The following is a 15,708-nucleotide window of genomic DNA, read 5'->3' on the forward strand; positions in this document are numbered from 1 at the left end:
TATCGGGTGCGTAATGGACGTGAAGATCGGAACTACACGACGCTCTTCCGATCTCCCCCCCCCCCCCCCCCCACCACCAAGCTGAACCCCTTCTTCTACCGCATCCCACATCCACCCATACCTTCCTCACACAACCGCACACCTGCAATTGTTGCTGTTACATAAATCTTTTGCCACACACGTAATGCACAGACACGTCAAAAACATGTAGTGGTGGAGTAGGCCTATATTTACTCAAGTACAAGTGCGTAAGTGCAAATTTGAGGTACTTGTACTTTACTTGAGTATTTTAATTTTCTGCTACTTTTATAGGCTGCTTCTACTCCACTAGCCTACACTTCAGAGGCAAATATTGTACATTTCACTTCACTATTTATTCAACCACATAGTAATACAATATATAAATCAACCAACAAATAATGTATTCTTATAGATTAAGCCTAATTTACTAAAAATACTGACTATGTCCACACAGGTGACACTCCGGAGATTATAAGTTATAAATGTTTATGTTCACGCGCCCCAAGAGTTCTTGGGCCGGGTCACTTCAAGCAACATCAAATCAATATGGTGTGGTTATAATATTTATTTTTATTATACTATATTGATCCCTTTAAGGGGGAAATTTGTCTCTGCATTTGACCCATCCCTGTATATAGGGAGCAGTGGGCTGCCGATGACAGGCGCCCGGGGAGCATGGGGTTCAGTGTCTTGCTCAGGTACACTTCGACAGTTGACACGTCCCAGTCGAGGATTGAACCGAGGATTGAACCTGGTTCCCAGACAACCCTCTTAACCCAGTGAGCCACGGTCGCCATAATACCATTAGTGTACCGTGGTATTATCAAAAAGTTGCATCTGTCTTAATTAACGAATTACACACATACATGTTCATGACCTGAACAGTAGGGGCACGGTGGGTCTGGCTAACATGCTGAATGCTAACATCCATCAGTGATGCCTTTGAGTTCACAGAGTAACTGTTATCTTCAGGGTCTCGAGGAGCGCAGTGGGACCAGAGAGCCGAGCTCTCCTTTGCTGTGATATGTGTGTACATGGCTGCCGCTGATGTGGAGGTAATATTGTTTACATGTCTGTGTTGTCTACTTTGGCGATGTGTTGACCAACTGTTGGATCCAAAAGAAGTTTCAGGCCCATCACTCGTTTTTATTTTTTGTCCATCAGTTCATCTCTTTTCTGGTTAATTCTTGTGAAGCTAATCTGAGGAATCTGGTTGGTTTGGGGCAGAATGGGTCTTTCCACATGTGTATTAGGTGAAATTTAATGCAATCAATTTAGTAGCGCCCCCCCTTTTTTTGAATTTAACACATTGCATTTTGACCTACTTTTACTTTACTACGTTTTTTATACAAGCAGCCGACTCGTTACTTGAGTAAAATGTATTTAAAGTAACAATACCTGTACTTGAGTACAATATTCTACTCTTTCCACCTCTAAAAATCAAGTGATATTGTTCTGAAATGGACGATTTTGCATAATAAGTACTTTTACCTTTGGTACTTAAAGTATGCCTATGTTTTGATGCTGATACCTTTACGTGTAACAGAGTATTTTTACAATGTGATATTGCTTCTCTTACTTAAGTAAAAGAGTTCTTCTTCCACCACTGAAAACATGTACACTACACCCTAAACCAGCTGCCCCGGAAGACTCCAAAACTTCATGGGACAACCGTTAAAGCATTTTTTTTCTTTTCAAACAATTATATTCATCTTCAGAAAAACACATCACTCACTATTTGTTTTGAATATTCAGCACGCAATGTTTAGTGACAAGTTGTTGTGTCAATCTATTAACATATGGACACATGACTTATCTACACGTTATTTAAAATAAGCAGTCAAATTAAAGCTGGTTCCTTCATAACTCTTACCCAGTAACATTGCATTCATACATCTAACATCTGATGGTTATGGAGATGGTCTCACACGGAGAATCTCTTTGTACTGAACACTTTGAGGATACACAAATGTTCCCTAAACATTCGGACGTGTTGAGAAATCGTGCTGACAACGAGCAGTCTTTGGAGCGCAATAAGAGGATGTCAAATAAGGAACAGCAAACTAAAACGCACTTTATTTCTGTCTGGTACAAGTGTGTCACAATGTGAGGGTGGTACCATCTGCCTCGCCTCTCTGACAGCGACATTAAAAACTGGAAACTTTGCAGAGTATTCTATAGCAGTCACCATAATTGTACTGTGGCAATGCAGATTATTTACATTTATGAGGCCGCATGTAGACCATAACAAAACAATACTGGTGTCTAACCCTCTTGTGGGAGATTTAGTATTTGTATGGGTCTACAGAGGAGAGTTCAAGAACCTGTATTTCTTCTGTTCTGTTCCTGTTTTGCATAATTTATCCACATTGTTAGACATGTAATGTTTGACAAAGGAACATTGTGACCTTATTTGGATGTAACGCATTTCGAGTCTGTTTGAATGTTCTGTGATGTTTCGTGCCTCTCAGCTTGCCCCACAGCACAGATACACTTGTAAAAGACATCGAGACAGTTAAAACTACAAAAATGTCTCCAGACCCCCCCTACTTCTTTCCCTACTTGAAGGTTTAGGAGAGAGAATCACACTTGTTCCTCAAACACTTGGGGTATCTGCCGATGATAGTGTCCTGTTCGTCACCGTGACATTTACACATCTTTGTTCGCCGTCTTCTGGTGTCACCGCTCGTCATTTGTTGCTGCCACCATCCTTATCTGACCCCTGACCTTTCCCAGAATGCCATGAGTCACCAAAGAGGTCTTAGCCCCAAAGCTCTCCTCACTGTCCGTGTCGCCATAGCAACTGGATGTTGCCGGGGAGTTAGCCAGAGCGATGACGGAGTCAGTCGAGTCCCTGTCTCTGTGGACTGTCGCGGGACGGGCTGAGGATGGCGGGCCGGCGTGGGACGGAGGAGGAGTGTTGCACTGACAAAGACGGTTCTGTTTGTTACTGTCCAGCCCGGCCGCGGTGCTCTCGTCCTCCTCCTCAGCCGAGTCCCTGGTCTTGTCCTGTGCCTGGTCACTGAGCAGCGTGACCAGGAAGTTGATGTACTTGACAGCCAGACGGAGGATCTCGTTCTTGCTGAGCTTCTTGTCGGGTGGATGCGTGGGAATGAGTTTCCTCAGCTCAGAGAAAGCCCCGTTCACGTTCTGCTGTCGCCAGCGCTCGCGGCTGTTGGTGAAGACACGCCGAGCGATTTTCTGAGGAGGGCCTGTTAGACACACATAATCACTGTCTGAGTGTGCAGGGCCTTAAAGGACATAAGAAGAAGTTAATATGTATTATTATTGTCAACAAATCCCATAAAAAGAACAACAATGAAATTGCACGAACAAGTCTTGTGTGGCCAAAGCCTGGTGTATCGTATTCAAAACACATCAATGAGCCACACTGTTTTACTGGGACATCTTCATTCATTATGGTGAGCATGGACACTTTAGTTTGTTTTGAGTCAATCAACCGCCTTGCTGCTGTGAATACTCACTAGAGCACCAAATGTGTATCAATCCACCGCTGAAAATAGTCCCCCAACAAATGCACTTTTTCACTCCTGTTGAGTTACATTATCCAAAACCTACAGTGCCCTGCTGTCTTCGGTAATTATTTAACTTTCAAAAATAACACTTTAATATGTATCTATGACCCGTCTTGAGTGAAAACAATGGGCTTTGGGCTGAAAGGATTGTATTGGAAAGTATTGAGATGTGCTGACACATCGTTGCTGTCAGTTTTTTCACAAGACTTGTTGACAATGAGGCAAATGCAGAACATCTGCAACCTTATCTTTTAAATGTATTGGATATTAACCTTTTCCACGACGTGAGCAGCAATTACATCAATACAATTTCAAACATTCTACATATTGATATTGATGTCTCATTCTGTATTTGGTCACAGAGAAACTCACAGTCATTGATCTCCAAGTCAAAGTGTGACGAGGGTCTTCTCTTGATGCGGCTGCTGCTGATGATGCCATAGCTTCCTCCCGAGGGACTCAGGTAAGAACTAGAGATAAAAACACAGCAAAATGTGTGAAAATGTGGCATTTTTGTAGCTGCATTTGCAATCAAGTGCAGCTAAATATATACATAAAAAATACAGTTTGCAATGTTAAGTCACTCCAGCATCTCTGTCCTTAAAAAGAAGGAAATCTCGGGGAGTGGATGGAGAAGAAGACGGTGGAAGCCATTGACTGCGTTGTGATTATGTTGGTGGCGTTGATTGAGTGTGCATGCAGAGTTTTAGCTCAGTCTCATTAAGTCTGCTTACTAGCTGATTCTACTTCAGGGGGATGAAATAGATCAATGCTTACTGCTACAAACAGACCAGAGAGAAGTCTGCAGGGAATCTTATTCCCAGACCTGTATGACAGATGGTGAAACCTTAGATGTTTTTTTTTCAACATTCACATAGCTGATACTTCTTTGTTACGGAAAGAAACTGAGGAAAATCTTGTTTTGGAGTAGAGAATAATTACACAGTATGAGGGCTCTGATAAAGTCTGCAAATGAGTGCCTTTCTTCATGAGAGTAAGCGAAGAGTTGCCAACTCTACAAGCCCCCAAAAAAGCTTTAAGAGGTCTGTTTTGTAGTGTTTTGCCGGATCGACGACTAAATTTAGCTGCAATTAAAAGTAGAATTATTGTTTCAAAAGTGATTTCTTTTTTTTTTTTGTTTACCACTAAATGCACACAGAAAACATTCCACGATGCAACTCGTGGTCAGCGACCAAATGTGCTGATGAGTAAATGTAGCGTGAGAAATGTGAGGTCCCTTCATAACAGCACACATCCTGCTGTCAGTTTTGCATAACTGCAGCGTAGCCACAATTAATCACCATGGGAAGTCGTGAAATCCAAGCAGTTGAGGTTTCATATGAAACGGGAAATTGTTACCAACGAGGAGATATCATCATCGCTAGTATCTCAGGAAAGCGTATTTTGGCAGCTCCACACCTGTTTGCCTTCTCTGATGAAAAGAATGTGAAGGAGCATTGTGTGTCTTTTATTTAATATACTGTTTGATGTTTCATAAGTTGTATTATAATATTTTCCATTATTCAGAAATCCTTACAGGATCAAATGCAACCTCCAGAAGTATTTAACTTAACAAGATGATTTAATACACTTCTGCGGATAACATTTGTCTATCGGTGTTGTCTGCTAATGCTGTGGTTCCCAACCTTGGGGTCGGGACCCCTCGAAGGGGTCGCAAGATAAAAATGAGGATTTGCAAGATGATTGACTCAATAGGGAAGACGTAGAAATATTAAAAACAATTTTGATTGTTTTCTGACTTTTCTTTTTTTCAGATTAAGGAATAGAAAACTTCCTGAGACAGGAAATCCACACCGGTCAGCTTTCACTGATGAGGGTCTGAAGAGGATGTAAAGGATTCCACATTGCTTATGGATGAATCCATATCTACCATATCTCACCTGGTGAAGAAGGGGTGTGCAGACAGGTACTGCTGAGGCAACAGGGGTCCTGGGGAGAGAGCTGAGGGGCCCCCAGAAGCTCCAGAAGCTCCAGAAGCTCCAGAAGCTCCAGAAGATCCAGAAGCTCCAGGGCTGGCCCCGGGAAAACAGGTCCGCTGACAGCGGCGAAAGTCCCCGTGGGGCCCATGTAGGAGGTTGGGTATTGGGTGGAGGGCAGTCAAAAGGGTATTGGGGAGCGGGAGAGGAGGTTTGCTGTGACCGAGGCTGATGACTGGAATGTGTGGAGGAAGAGGAGAGGATGATGAGCATGAAGGGAAGGAGGCGGTGGAGGTTGGAGGCGGTACAGGGCACGCGTAGGTCCTGGCTGGTGCCGGGAGGAGCGGAGGTGGAGAGGAAAGAGTTGGGGACCCATTGGCAGAGGCAGCAGGGACTGAGGTGCTCTTTGGTCCTCCTCGCTTATCCTCCTCCTCCTCCCTGGTCTCCATGACGATGGGCTCAGGTGCAGCAGCTGAGTCTGCGTCGTGACCGGTTAACGCGGTCGTCGTGGCAATGGGGGACTGAATCGAGCCAGAAGAGGGGACATCGGTGTGTCCCTTGTGCCCTGTCTTGTTAGCGGGACACGGGCTGCTGATGGCGTCCGAGGATGCCAAAGTCTTGTTGTGGAGGGGACTGTGCTGCTCTACGGAGGCGCAGGATGGGGAGGAGGCGGAGGATGAGGCGGAGGATGAGGCGGAGGATGAGGAGGATGAGGAGTGGCAAGGTAGGGCGGGGGGTGAGGCAGGTGGGCTGGTGGGGTTCATCTTCTCCATCATGGTGGTGAATCCCCGTTAGTGCCAGCTGCCCAGCAAGTGATCCAGCGTGTCTTTTGTTTGTGTGTGAGAGTCAGTAACGTGCTCATGTGTACCACATGCAGCTCATCCTACAGAACTCTTTACACCTTTTTCTAAACAACGTGTCTTTTCCTTGACAGCCTTTATTTCTTTCTCCTTTGTTCCACTTACCTGCAGAATACGCAATATTTTGCTGCTCTTCCTCAATAGATTTTCGTTTTGGCCAACTTGAAATCCTTCAGTTATCATTGCCAGGGTCAATGAGCGAGTCGTCAGTCTCTGGCTGTGTCTCCGGCTTTGAGTAAACGTGAGCCTGTATTCATTCCCTCACTTCAACGTCTCAGAGGGTGCCAATGACCGAAATGTTGCAGTCCCTGCAGTTTTTAATGGAGGGCTTCTCCTGCAGTACCGTCTTTGGGTGCAGCGTGGACCCGGGGTGGGTGTTGCGGTCGGATTTTGAGTGGATTCTTCTCACAGAATATCCTGAGCAGCAGATTCTAGGTTGTGAATGTGAAGTCTCTAGTGGCTGCTCTCACTGAGTCCATCTGTCTGTGTGTATTTTGAGGATGTGAGTCAAAATCCTTTTCAGCATTCAAAACGCCCCAGACCCCCGAAGAGTGGATTGATATCAAAGAGTCTGTTGAACAAAGAAAAACACACTCTGGTAAGTATACGGATATATATGGATATGAAAATGTGCTAAAAGGTCATAATTTGCAGATGTGCGCCACTAGAGCTAGTACTAAAATGTCAGGAGTAGTTGTTGTTGTTTGTGGTTTCCTCAGTGGAAGCTGGTCCACAGATTTCATTACACACTACTGCCCTGATGTTAAACTGCTGGATATCAAGTGAATTCACTGTTTGAAGTCCACTTCTTCACAGAGGAAGACGCTTGTTGTCACCGAGCTGACAGGCGTAATGCTCTTATGGTTTCTCAGGTTTTGCAATCGCAAGTGTTCCTGTTTTTGTCTTCTTCTGGTGGTCATGACTTTATTTTGGACAGTTCCCTCTTTCACAATGATGCTCTCAAAGTTAGTTTTTTTATCATTTTATTTTGTAGCAGTGTTATATTTACTGTGGTTTAAATATCTCGGTGGGAAGAACCCTTAGAGGAGCTACACAGAAACAACCATAGATTCATATTTAAAAGGATTCATTGTAAAATACATTCACTGAAAACATAATTAGCTGCACACTTAAGTAAGATAATTCGTTTTACTGCGGTAGCCAACAAAGGCAAGTCTGTAGGTATGTTTCTGCACAACGAGCTGTTTCAAATCCTAAATATAATATCTTTGATCATTTTGATAAACCTCCATGCTATTTTAATTCATTAATATAATCTTTATTAAATTAGATTGTGTGTCCAATATGTGTTTTTTTCTTTCTGTTTCTTTCTATATTATGTTTCATATTAATGTTTAAGCCAAATGCACAATATATTGGATTTTTACAATAACCAGACTGGTTAGAAAAAGTATGTAATTCAGCTTTCAACAGAAAAATTTGTAAAGATAAATCTTTTAATATCACATTTATATCTTCATCGATTTACCACAAAGCTACCAAATTTTAATTACCAGTTTTCAACAATTTGACTAAAAGTACACCTTATATGGCTCATGTGACAGATAATTCAATTAGATGCTATTCTATTATTATTATTTAGACAATTATTTACAAAAAAACACATAGATATACATATATACACACACACACACCCACACACACACACACACACACACACACACACACACACACACACACACATATATATGTAATTGTTAGAGGCTGCGAACCTCAGTCATGCACTACAGTGCATAAAAAAATAAAAAAGAAGACACATTAAATAAGTACTCACAGATACATTATGACATCCAGTGTGGCTCGTCTGTCTGTCATGCAAAATCCATCAGAGTTTAAGCGATCTAAGAACGCACATGTTGCATCTCCTCAGTGTTTAAGGCCCACCTCCTCCTCCTCCTCCTCCTTCTTCTTCAGGTCGCTCACACTCCACTGCAGCCTGTCAGTGTCTGAGGTCAGAGCTGTCTGACACCATATAAAACACTCCTCAGAAAAAAATTAAATAATAAAGTCCCAAATTTTCACAAAGACATTAAGTTTGATTAGATTGTACAAACGCACATATTTATTTTTCGTTGAGAAGTTGCTCCTTAGAACGAAGACGTGCTCAAAGTGTGGAGATGTTCTCTGCCTCCCCCTCTGCCCATATGTCATTCTCACCCCTCTCTCTCTCTCTCTCTTTCACTCTCTGTCTCTCTCTCTCTCTTTCACTCTCTGTCTCTCTCTCTCTTTCACTCTCTGTCTCTCTCTCTCTTTCACTGTCCTGTCTATCTCTTCTGTCTCTGACTCTCCTCGCCAAGGAGACACAATGCTTTCGCTGGTTGCCAGTCGGAGAGCTCTGGAACTGGCGAGTGGGAGGTGGGAGAGAGAGAGAGGGGGGGGGAGAGGGGCGGGGGGGAGAGAGAGAGGGAGCCATGTTGCAAGGAGAGTTTTCCGCTCCCTGCTGGACAAGAGGATGTGCTAGTAGAATATGGTGGCTGCTGATAAGAGCCTCAAAAGCTGCCTGTGGCCTGCAGATAAGGAACCTCCACCACCCTCCTCTCTCCCCCCTCCATCACCACCAATACCAACACACACTTCTCATAACACACACAAGCCGGTTCACGCCTACATGCATGTACGCTCACACATCACACGAGACAGTCTCAGACTTTGAAGATATCCGCCACTGCACTTATATCAAAATATAATAAATAGACAAAGGTGCACACATTCTTCTTCACGCACACATAGAGTGGATGTTCATGCATAGACAATGACAAACAAGCCCCATGGGGAATCAACTAATATCTATCTATGTCTGCTATTAACAGTCATCTTTATATCTTGATTATTAGCTGTAATCCCTTTTATAATGTGTATTTGTAGAAGCATTATACATTTTTTTATTTTATTCTGGATTTGAGACAAATTGATGTAAAGGAAGAGGTGAGCACAGATCAAACACGAAGGATAGAGGAGGAGCAACTGTTCCTAAAGAGAGCTTTTCTTTTATTGAAGGGGATTGTCTTATCGTGGTTGTAATCTCAGTAGGTCCATCAATCAATTAGTTGATCAACACACAATCTGTTATTATTATTGATCAAACATTGTTTCAGTCATTTTTCCAAGGCCTTCAGCTTTCAAATATGAGGATTTGTTGTTGTGTGTTTGTCTAATCTATGATGATAAACTAAATGTGTTGCGTTTTGGATTGTTGTCTGTATAAAACCGGCAGTATGAACATGAGCTTTAATGGGATATTATGAATTTTTCTGTGAATTTTTTAATAGAGGATCTCTTTTCATCGCACGTGAGACAGATGTTTGGTCGGAGCTTCTCGGTTATGACATCAGAGCACACCTGTGTCACTGATGACCAACGCGCACGTCGTCATCGTGGTAACTTTCCTCTCCAAGAGCTCCCGAACTTCCTTCCTAAATCTATCTCTCACCCGCTCTCCTCCATGCTCACCCACTAATGCTCCTCCCAAAGTCTCTCCCTCTCCCTCTCTCTCTCCCTCTCTCTCCCCCCCTCTCTCTCTCGACCTCAACCTCAGGGTCAGCACTTTTTTTTTTACATTGACTCATTTCCTTCTTAGACAGACTGAAGCACAAACATTATAAAGGCTTTACAGTTACGTGACCTTCGAGGTCCTGGGAAAGAAAGAAAGCAGTGCTGAGCAGCCGCTCAACAAATCTGTCATCACCTTCATCATCATCATTGTTGATTTTCTTTTTTTCTTTCATTGTAGTCCTCATCATCATCATTATAAACAATAACTGCACTGCTGAAATAATATAGTCCACTCAGAGTGCAGACAGTGTCATCTACCGCTCCGTCACACTCTTTTGCGTCCGGCAGCTGTGGTTCCAGTCGGTCGCTCTCTGTGAGCCAGAATAACGTTGCAGTTGCACCGCTGCGCCTGCAAATGCTGCATGAATTTGCCTGTAACATATAAAAAGCCACACAAGGGACAGAGAGAAATCCTTTGGGATTAACTTTCCCTGTGCTTTAATGCTTCTCTCACAAGCAGTGTGATTCAGTGTCGTCACAGCGCTGTATTGTCAGCACGCTTTTGAGCCTGTTGCTTTTGGGGGTTTATTAATAATATAACTGTAATAACGCATTCAAATGCCTGTAGCTATTTTCAATGATTGTTTATAATTATTTGTGGCTATGTGTGCCGCTATGAAATCTAATAAAGAAAATTAAATACATTCTCAAGACTGATTGAAACGAGCCCTCAACTGTTTTGGTCCAAATATTTGACTTAGATACAATTCTAGAAAGTAAAAATGGAAAAAAACAAGTTGGGATAAAAATGTATATGCATATATGCAATGCAAATAGATTGTATTCTAGTTTTATTTCATGCCTTTTTTCCTGTTTTGAAGTGTTTTTAGCTGCAATAATTGTTTTATAGTTTTGATGCTATAGTGTTTGCAGGTATTTCCAGTGGCATAGATAAACTTTGAAAGAACCTGAAAGAAAAACAAATTGGGAGGAAATGTATTAACAAGTAAATGGTTTAAGGTGTAAAGGTTTATCAGGTGCTTAACAAAGATGAAAATAAATGCATAGAGAAACAATTATCAACAATTATCCAAATGAAGCCTGGACTCCAAAAATGCTTGAGTTGCAAAAGCCTCTAAACTTCTAAAGATAAAAAACAAATCAGTGAGCATTTTGGGTTTCCCCTCTCTTACTGTTAAAAGCCTCAATTCTCATATAGTCACAGTTTTATGGGCAGCTCCCTCAGAAGAGAAATGACAAATCGTTGACTCTCTCATTTACGGCTCAGTGTGAACACCCAAACTGTAAACAGGGAATAATAACAGAAACAAACGATAACAGACAGCTTCCGCCTTTCCCTTGAGTGAGGAAGAAATCAAGAGAGGATTGTTTTAATCTCAGAGCCTCGCTGTCACGCCCTCCTCCAGGCTGCCTCAAAATACCAACCTCGATAAAAGGAGTATTGATTGGGGAGCCATTGAGCATGAGTGACGTGTTTGTGCGTGTGTGTGCAAATACATGCATGCTTAAAAGCCAGGGTCAGGCTATTTGTTAAAATACCCCAGAGACTTCAGTAAAAACAAATGTAAAGGCTCTCTCTCTCTCTCCGTGTGCGTGTGCATGTGCGTGTGTGTGTGTGTGTGTGTGTGTGTGTGTGTGTGCACCTGCAGAAACAACATTGATCTTCTTGCTGGCCCAGTAAGCATGTGTGGGTGAGGAGTGGAAAATGAAAAGCTTGTGGCCTGTTCGAGATCTAAAGGAAGAACCAGCTGCTAAATTGTCGTCCAGAAACCACAATGAATACAACATTAACTGATATACAGGTAAGCTTGTGTCCCTTCTGCAGAGACATAATGTTAACATGTTTAAATGTGTGAAATTTTGCAGCAGAATTTGAAGAACTTTGACACTTGAAATGTGCACGATTAAGCAATATTCATGACATGGCTGATCTTTTGGGGAAATTAAAGAAAACTACTGTAGCTTATTAGCTGTGTTGCATCACCAACTTTAATCTAACCCCCCTCTTTCATAATTACTGCACAAAAAAAGGCATGATATGCAGACAGAAGAGGATGGTACAAATACACTTTTGGAATAAACTTTTGGAACTCATATTGTCGTGTTAGGGACAGGCATGCTAATTGTTAGCAAGCTAGTTTTTCCCTCTTTAATAAGCCGTTGTTGAACAAAGGGATGTACATTCCCACAAAACTTAGATGAAAGCCCTTGGAGTTATTATTGTTATGTCCACAAATAGCAAGCACGAGAAGGCTTACGTCAACGGATGGATTTTGCTGAGTCACGTCGTCTCCCTTTTCACTCACCCATGTTCCTCAACATTGACAGTGTTTTTTCTTTCTGCTTGATTATTCATTTCTGTCCAATGTTTCAGTTTATTTGATAATTTATCAATCAGGTTATAGAATTATTTGTTTTACTGTTGTTTCATACGATTATGATCTGTTGAGGTTCTCCCTATATAGACCTTTTTCACAGCACACATTTTGACATGTCAGTAGGAGAAGCGCCTGTGTATTAAGTAACATTAATGATGGCTGCATTCCAGTTAGGAGAGGTCCTGGTATTGTCCATGCTGGTTCAGTGGAATATTTTACTTGGACACTAAATTCAACTGAGCCATCATCAGCGTTTTCAATTTCATCAGCTTCGTCAAGTTGATGAACTTTGTCACAGCAAGTCTGCTGTGATAATATTCAATTGTGTGTGATGTTTTTGTTGTTGTTCTGCCTGGGATGTCGGGGTAGATCAGCTGCTCAATCAGGGATAGTGAAAACAGATTTGTCTAATTATTTCCTCTTGACAGGGAGGGGCTGGGCCCTGTTAAGATGGAGGAAGATAGGTAGAATAGTTCTGTAGTAGATTACACTATGTTACTATTATGTTATGTTGTGTTATATATTATGTTTGTTTGATTTAGGTGAGGCTGAGAATCTAAAATACCTTCAGTGAAGTAGGGGGGAGGAAGGAGCTTTCATTGGTTTTGTGTTCTTTTTTTGCTTCAGTTTAATTTAGTTTTGTTGAATTTAACTGTTTAATTGTTTTCAGTCAACTTTTTGGTAATAAATGCTGTCCTTTGCACTATCCTGCCTATCAATCTGGTTCTTCAACATCCCTTTTCAAAGTTTTTGCCCAGCAACATCATCTTTGCCCTTTATTTGCAATGGCGGCGCTACAAGTGGTCACTGTGACCACACGTGGTAGAAGCAAGATAGCAGCACATTGAATAATCTCTTATTTTTCCAAAAATCAGTAACATTTTACAACTTAATATTTCATCCACACACTTGTCAAAGTGTAGGAAAGTACATTGCTATCGCCAGATGAACTTTGTTAGCTAGCTAGGCATCTGTATGCTAGTTAGCTAGTTAGCAACAATTTACGGCCCCACTGACGCGTGTTGTCACCACATTAATCATTTTTTGTACTTGTCAAATTACCATGGGAATCAGTCCAATGTCCGGTCAAACTTCCCTTCTGTTTCTTTGGTAGAGCCATAAAGACAGGAGGCTGAAAAAGAAATTCCCGTTACACAACAATATGCGTCTAAAATTAGCTAACGTTAGCCTCCTTGAGCCACTGGTTGTTCCAGACCAAGCAAGGCAGAACCTAAAGTGAGCTAGGCTGCACTGTATTCCCTATAAATAAAACTCTTTATTTTCAAAAGGAACATTGTGTTCATTCTTATTCAATAGTTACATAGTCTCATTTTGAAAATTAAGAAAACGGGAGAATTATGACACCAATATTCTTCAACCTCAAAAAATACAGTGTGAACTTCATGAAAGTCATATGAACACACATGAAGAAAACCCAAGAAAACACAGACACACACACGCACACACACACTCCCCAAAGTGGGCTCCATGGCCACATTTCCTCCACGTCATGTAAACACTATTGTGTGCCGGGCGATAGGGATCACTGGAACCTAATTGTTTGAGGCAATATTCGCAGTGCATTTCATGGAGAAAGTGACAAACAATGCAGCGAGGGCTGGCAGAGACAGACGCTCTTTCTCCTCCTCTGCTGCAACAGATGTCAACTCTATTTAGTTTTTCTGATTGTGCTGGAGACCGGCCATCCAACTACCAAAAACAACAACAACAAGAATTTGAGTTCATGTGGTAGATTTAGGACAAAACATGAGGGTGTGTTTGCACTGCCAGCCTAGAATCTGACCTTACCCGCTTACATGACAGAGACGAGACCCACTCACGCAGGTGTTTTTAAACTAGAGGTGACGAAAGGAGCATGTTGCAATATTATTGACACTATGCACATGAGAAAACAGATTATTTTTTAATTAAATGTTTTGTAAAATATTCTTGTCTTGTAGATGAAAGAGTCAAATGAATAAAGATAGTAGAAAAAGTTGAGTTGGAGAGATTATTTATTAGTGTAAAAAAAAGCATTGGACGAGCATGACTGCAGTTATCACATCATAAACATGAGCAAATGAAAAACATGCACACAATTTGGACAAAAACATTTTAAAAGTAAAAAGACTATTAAGGAACAATCTGCGTACCTAGTTCAAATTAATAAACACAAATTAAAATAGTAATACTAGTATTTAATAAACATGATTGGACTCATGGTGGAAAGTTAAAAAAAAGATGAATGCAACAGAACCAGATGTATCATCTTTTTTATTTCACAAATTCTTCTTGCTTGTCAAAACCTTGCACCTACATTACCCACAATGCAATTTGTTGGGAGATGCAGGTGTGTTATGCTAGTATAGCAGCCTCAAGCCTCAAGCAGAGTTGAGGAGTGTGCATGAGGTATTTTAAACTCACTTTTTTCTAACTCCACACCAACAGATTATTGTTCAGTCAATCTTCAGCCCCAACTGACGTTGACTCAAGAGACATCACTTGAGGCAATTTATCAGACTTCACACAGCTCCCTCTGAGGCCACAAAACGCAATGCACAACTTTTTCCACGTATGCTGTATTTCTCCCCAACACCTGTAAACAGCCTTTGATGTGTAAAATCAGTAGAGTTCCTCTTTAAGTTGAGGAGAAGTGATCATTCGTCAGTCAAGTGTATCCGTTTCGTCTCAATCAGTTAAAACTAATGATTCCACATTACTGATCTGTAACATCAAGGCCCAAACATTTTAGGGTTTCTTTCAAGTAGACAACAAAGAGCTTTCATTTTATCTCGTCACTGTGTAAAGTTCATGGTGATCCTGATTGCTGTAACGACACCTCGTACCATGTCAGCCACATGTCGACGGTCACACATTGCTCCGTTCCCAGGATGCACCTGGACTGGGGCGAGCGGCCGGACGTGAGGGACAGCTGTTTCCTGTGCACACTTCCTGGTTTGGCAGAGCAGAATGGAGGGGGGGGGCTTAGTATGGGGAAGGGGGTTGGGTGGAGGGGCAGTCGAAGGGGTAAGGCCTTTTCCAAACAGGATATATCTGCCACAGCCACAGGTGTGAACGTACCAACGCTTCTCATCCTCAAATACATTTTGAGAAATAAATCAAAGACCCTACTGATTTGAAGGGAGGGTTTGAACAGAAGGACGAGAAGTATATAGAGGAAAAAGAAAGGAAGGTGGGTGAGACAGAAATAGGGAGGAGAAAGTGTTCCTTTATTGTCTCGGAATAGACTCACTCAGCTGGGAGGGAGAGAGCGGTCGGTGGGCTAATCAGAGCTTAATGGGTTCAATCAATAGTTTCCTTGATTGCACACATACTGTCCATTCAACGTCAACAGTTGAACAGGAGCCAGAAAAGCAGCATGTTTTCATGAGGTACTTAATTCAGGATGTCAAATATACAAAACCTGTGATGATGTTTAATT

General features: G+C 41.9%; 1 protein-coding gene across 2 annotated transcripts; it reads right to left on the minus strand.

Moving 5' to 3' along the window:
* Nucleotides 1-2,079: 2,079 nt before the first annotated feature.
* Nucleotides 2,080-8,595, minus strand: lyl1 (LYL1 basic helix-loop-helix family member). Of its 2 annotated transcripts, none has more exons than XM_031872034.1 (4): nt 8,150-8,595; nt 5,459-6,925; nt 3,930-4,027; nt 2,080-3,233 (listed from the first exon to the last, which is right to left on the minus strand). In XM_031872034.1, the coding sequence occupies exons 2-4, from the start codon at nt 6,268-6,270 to the stop codon at nt 2,701-2,703; spliced, it is 1,443 nt and encodes a 480-aa protein (XP_031727894.1). In that variant the 5' UTR covers nt 6,271-6,925; nt 8,150-8,595; the 3' UTR covers nt 2,080-2,700. The 2 variants fall into 2 exon arrangements, with proteins under 2 accessions (XP_031727894.1, XP_031727893.1); XM_031872033.1 differs by having other exon boundaries at nt 2,080-3,272.
* Nucleotides 8,596-15,708: the final 7,113 nt, after the last annotated feature.

This window comes from Anarrhichthys ocellatus, unplaced genomic scaffold (assembly GCF_004355925.1).
Source record: "Anarrhichthys ocellatus isolate YVR2014 unplaced genomic scaffold, GSC_Weel_1.0 scaffold61, whole genome shotgun sequence".
Taxonomy (NCBI): Eukaryota; Metazoa; Chordata; class Actinopteri; order Perciformes; family Anarhichadidae; genus Anarrhichthys; species Anarrhichthys ocellatus.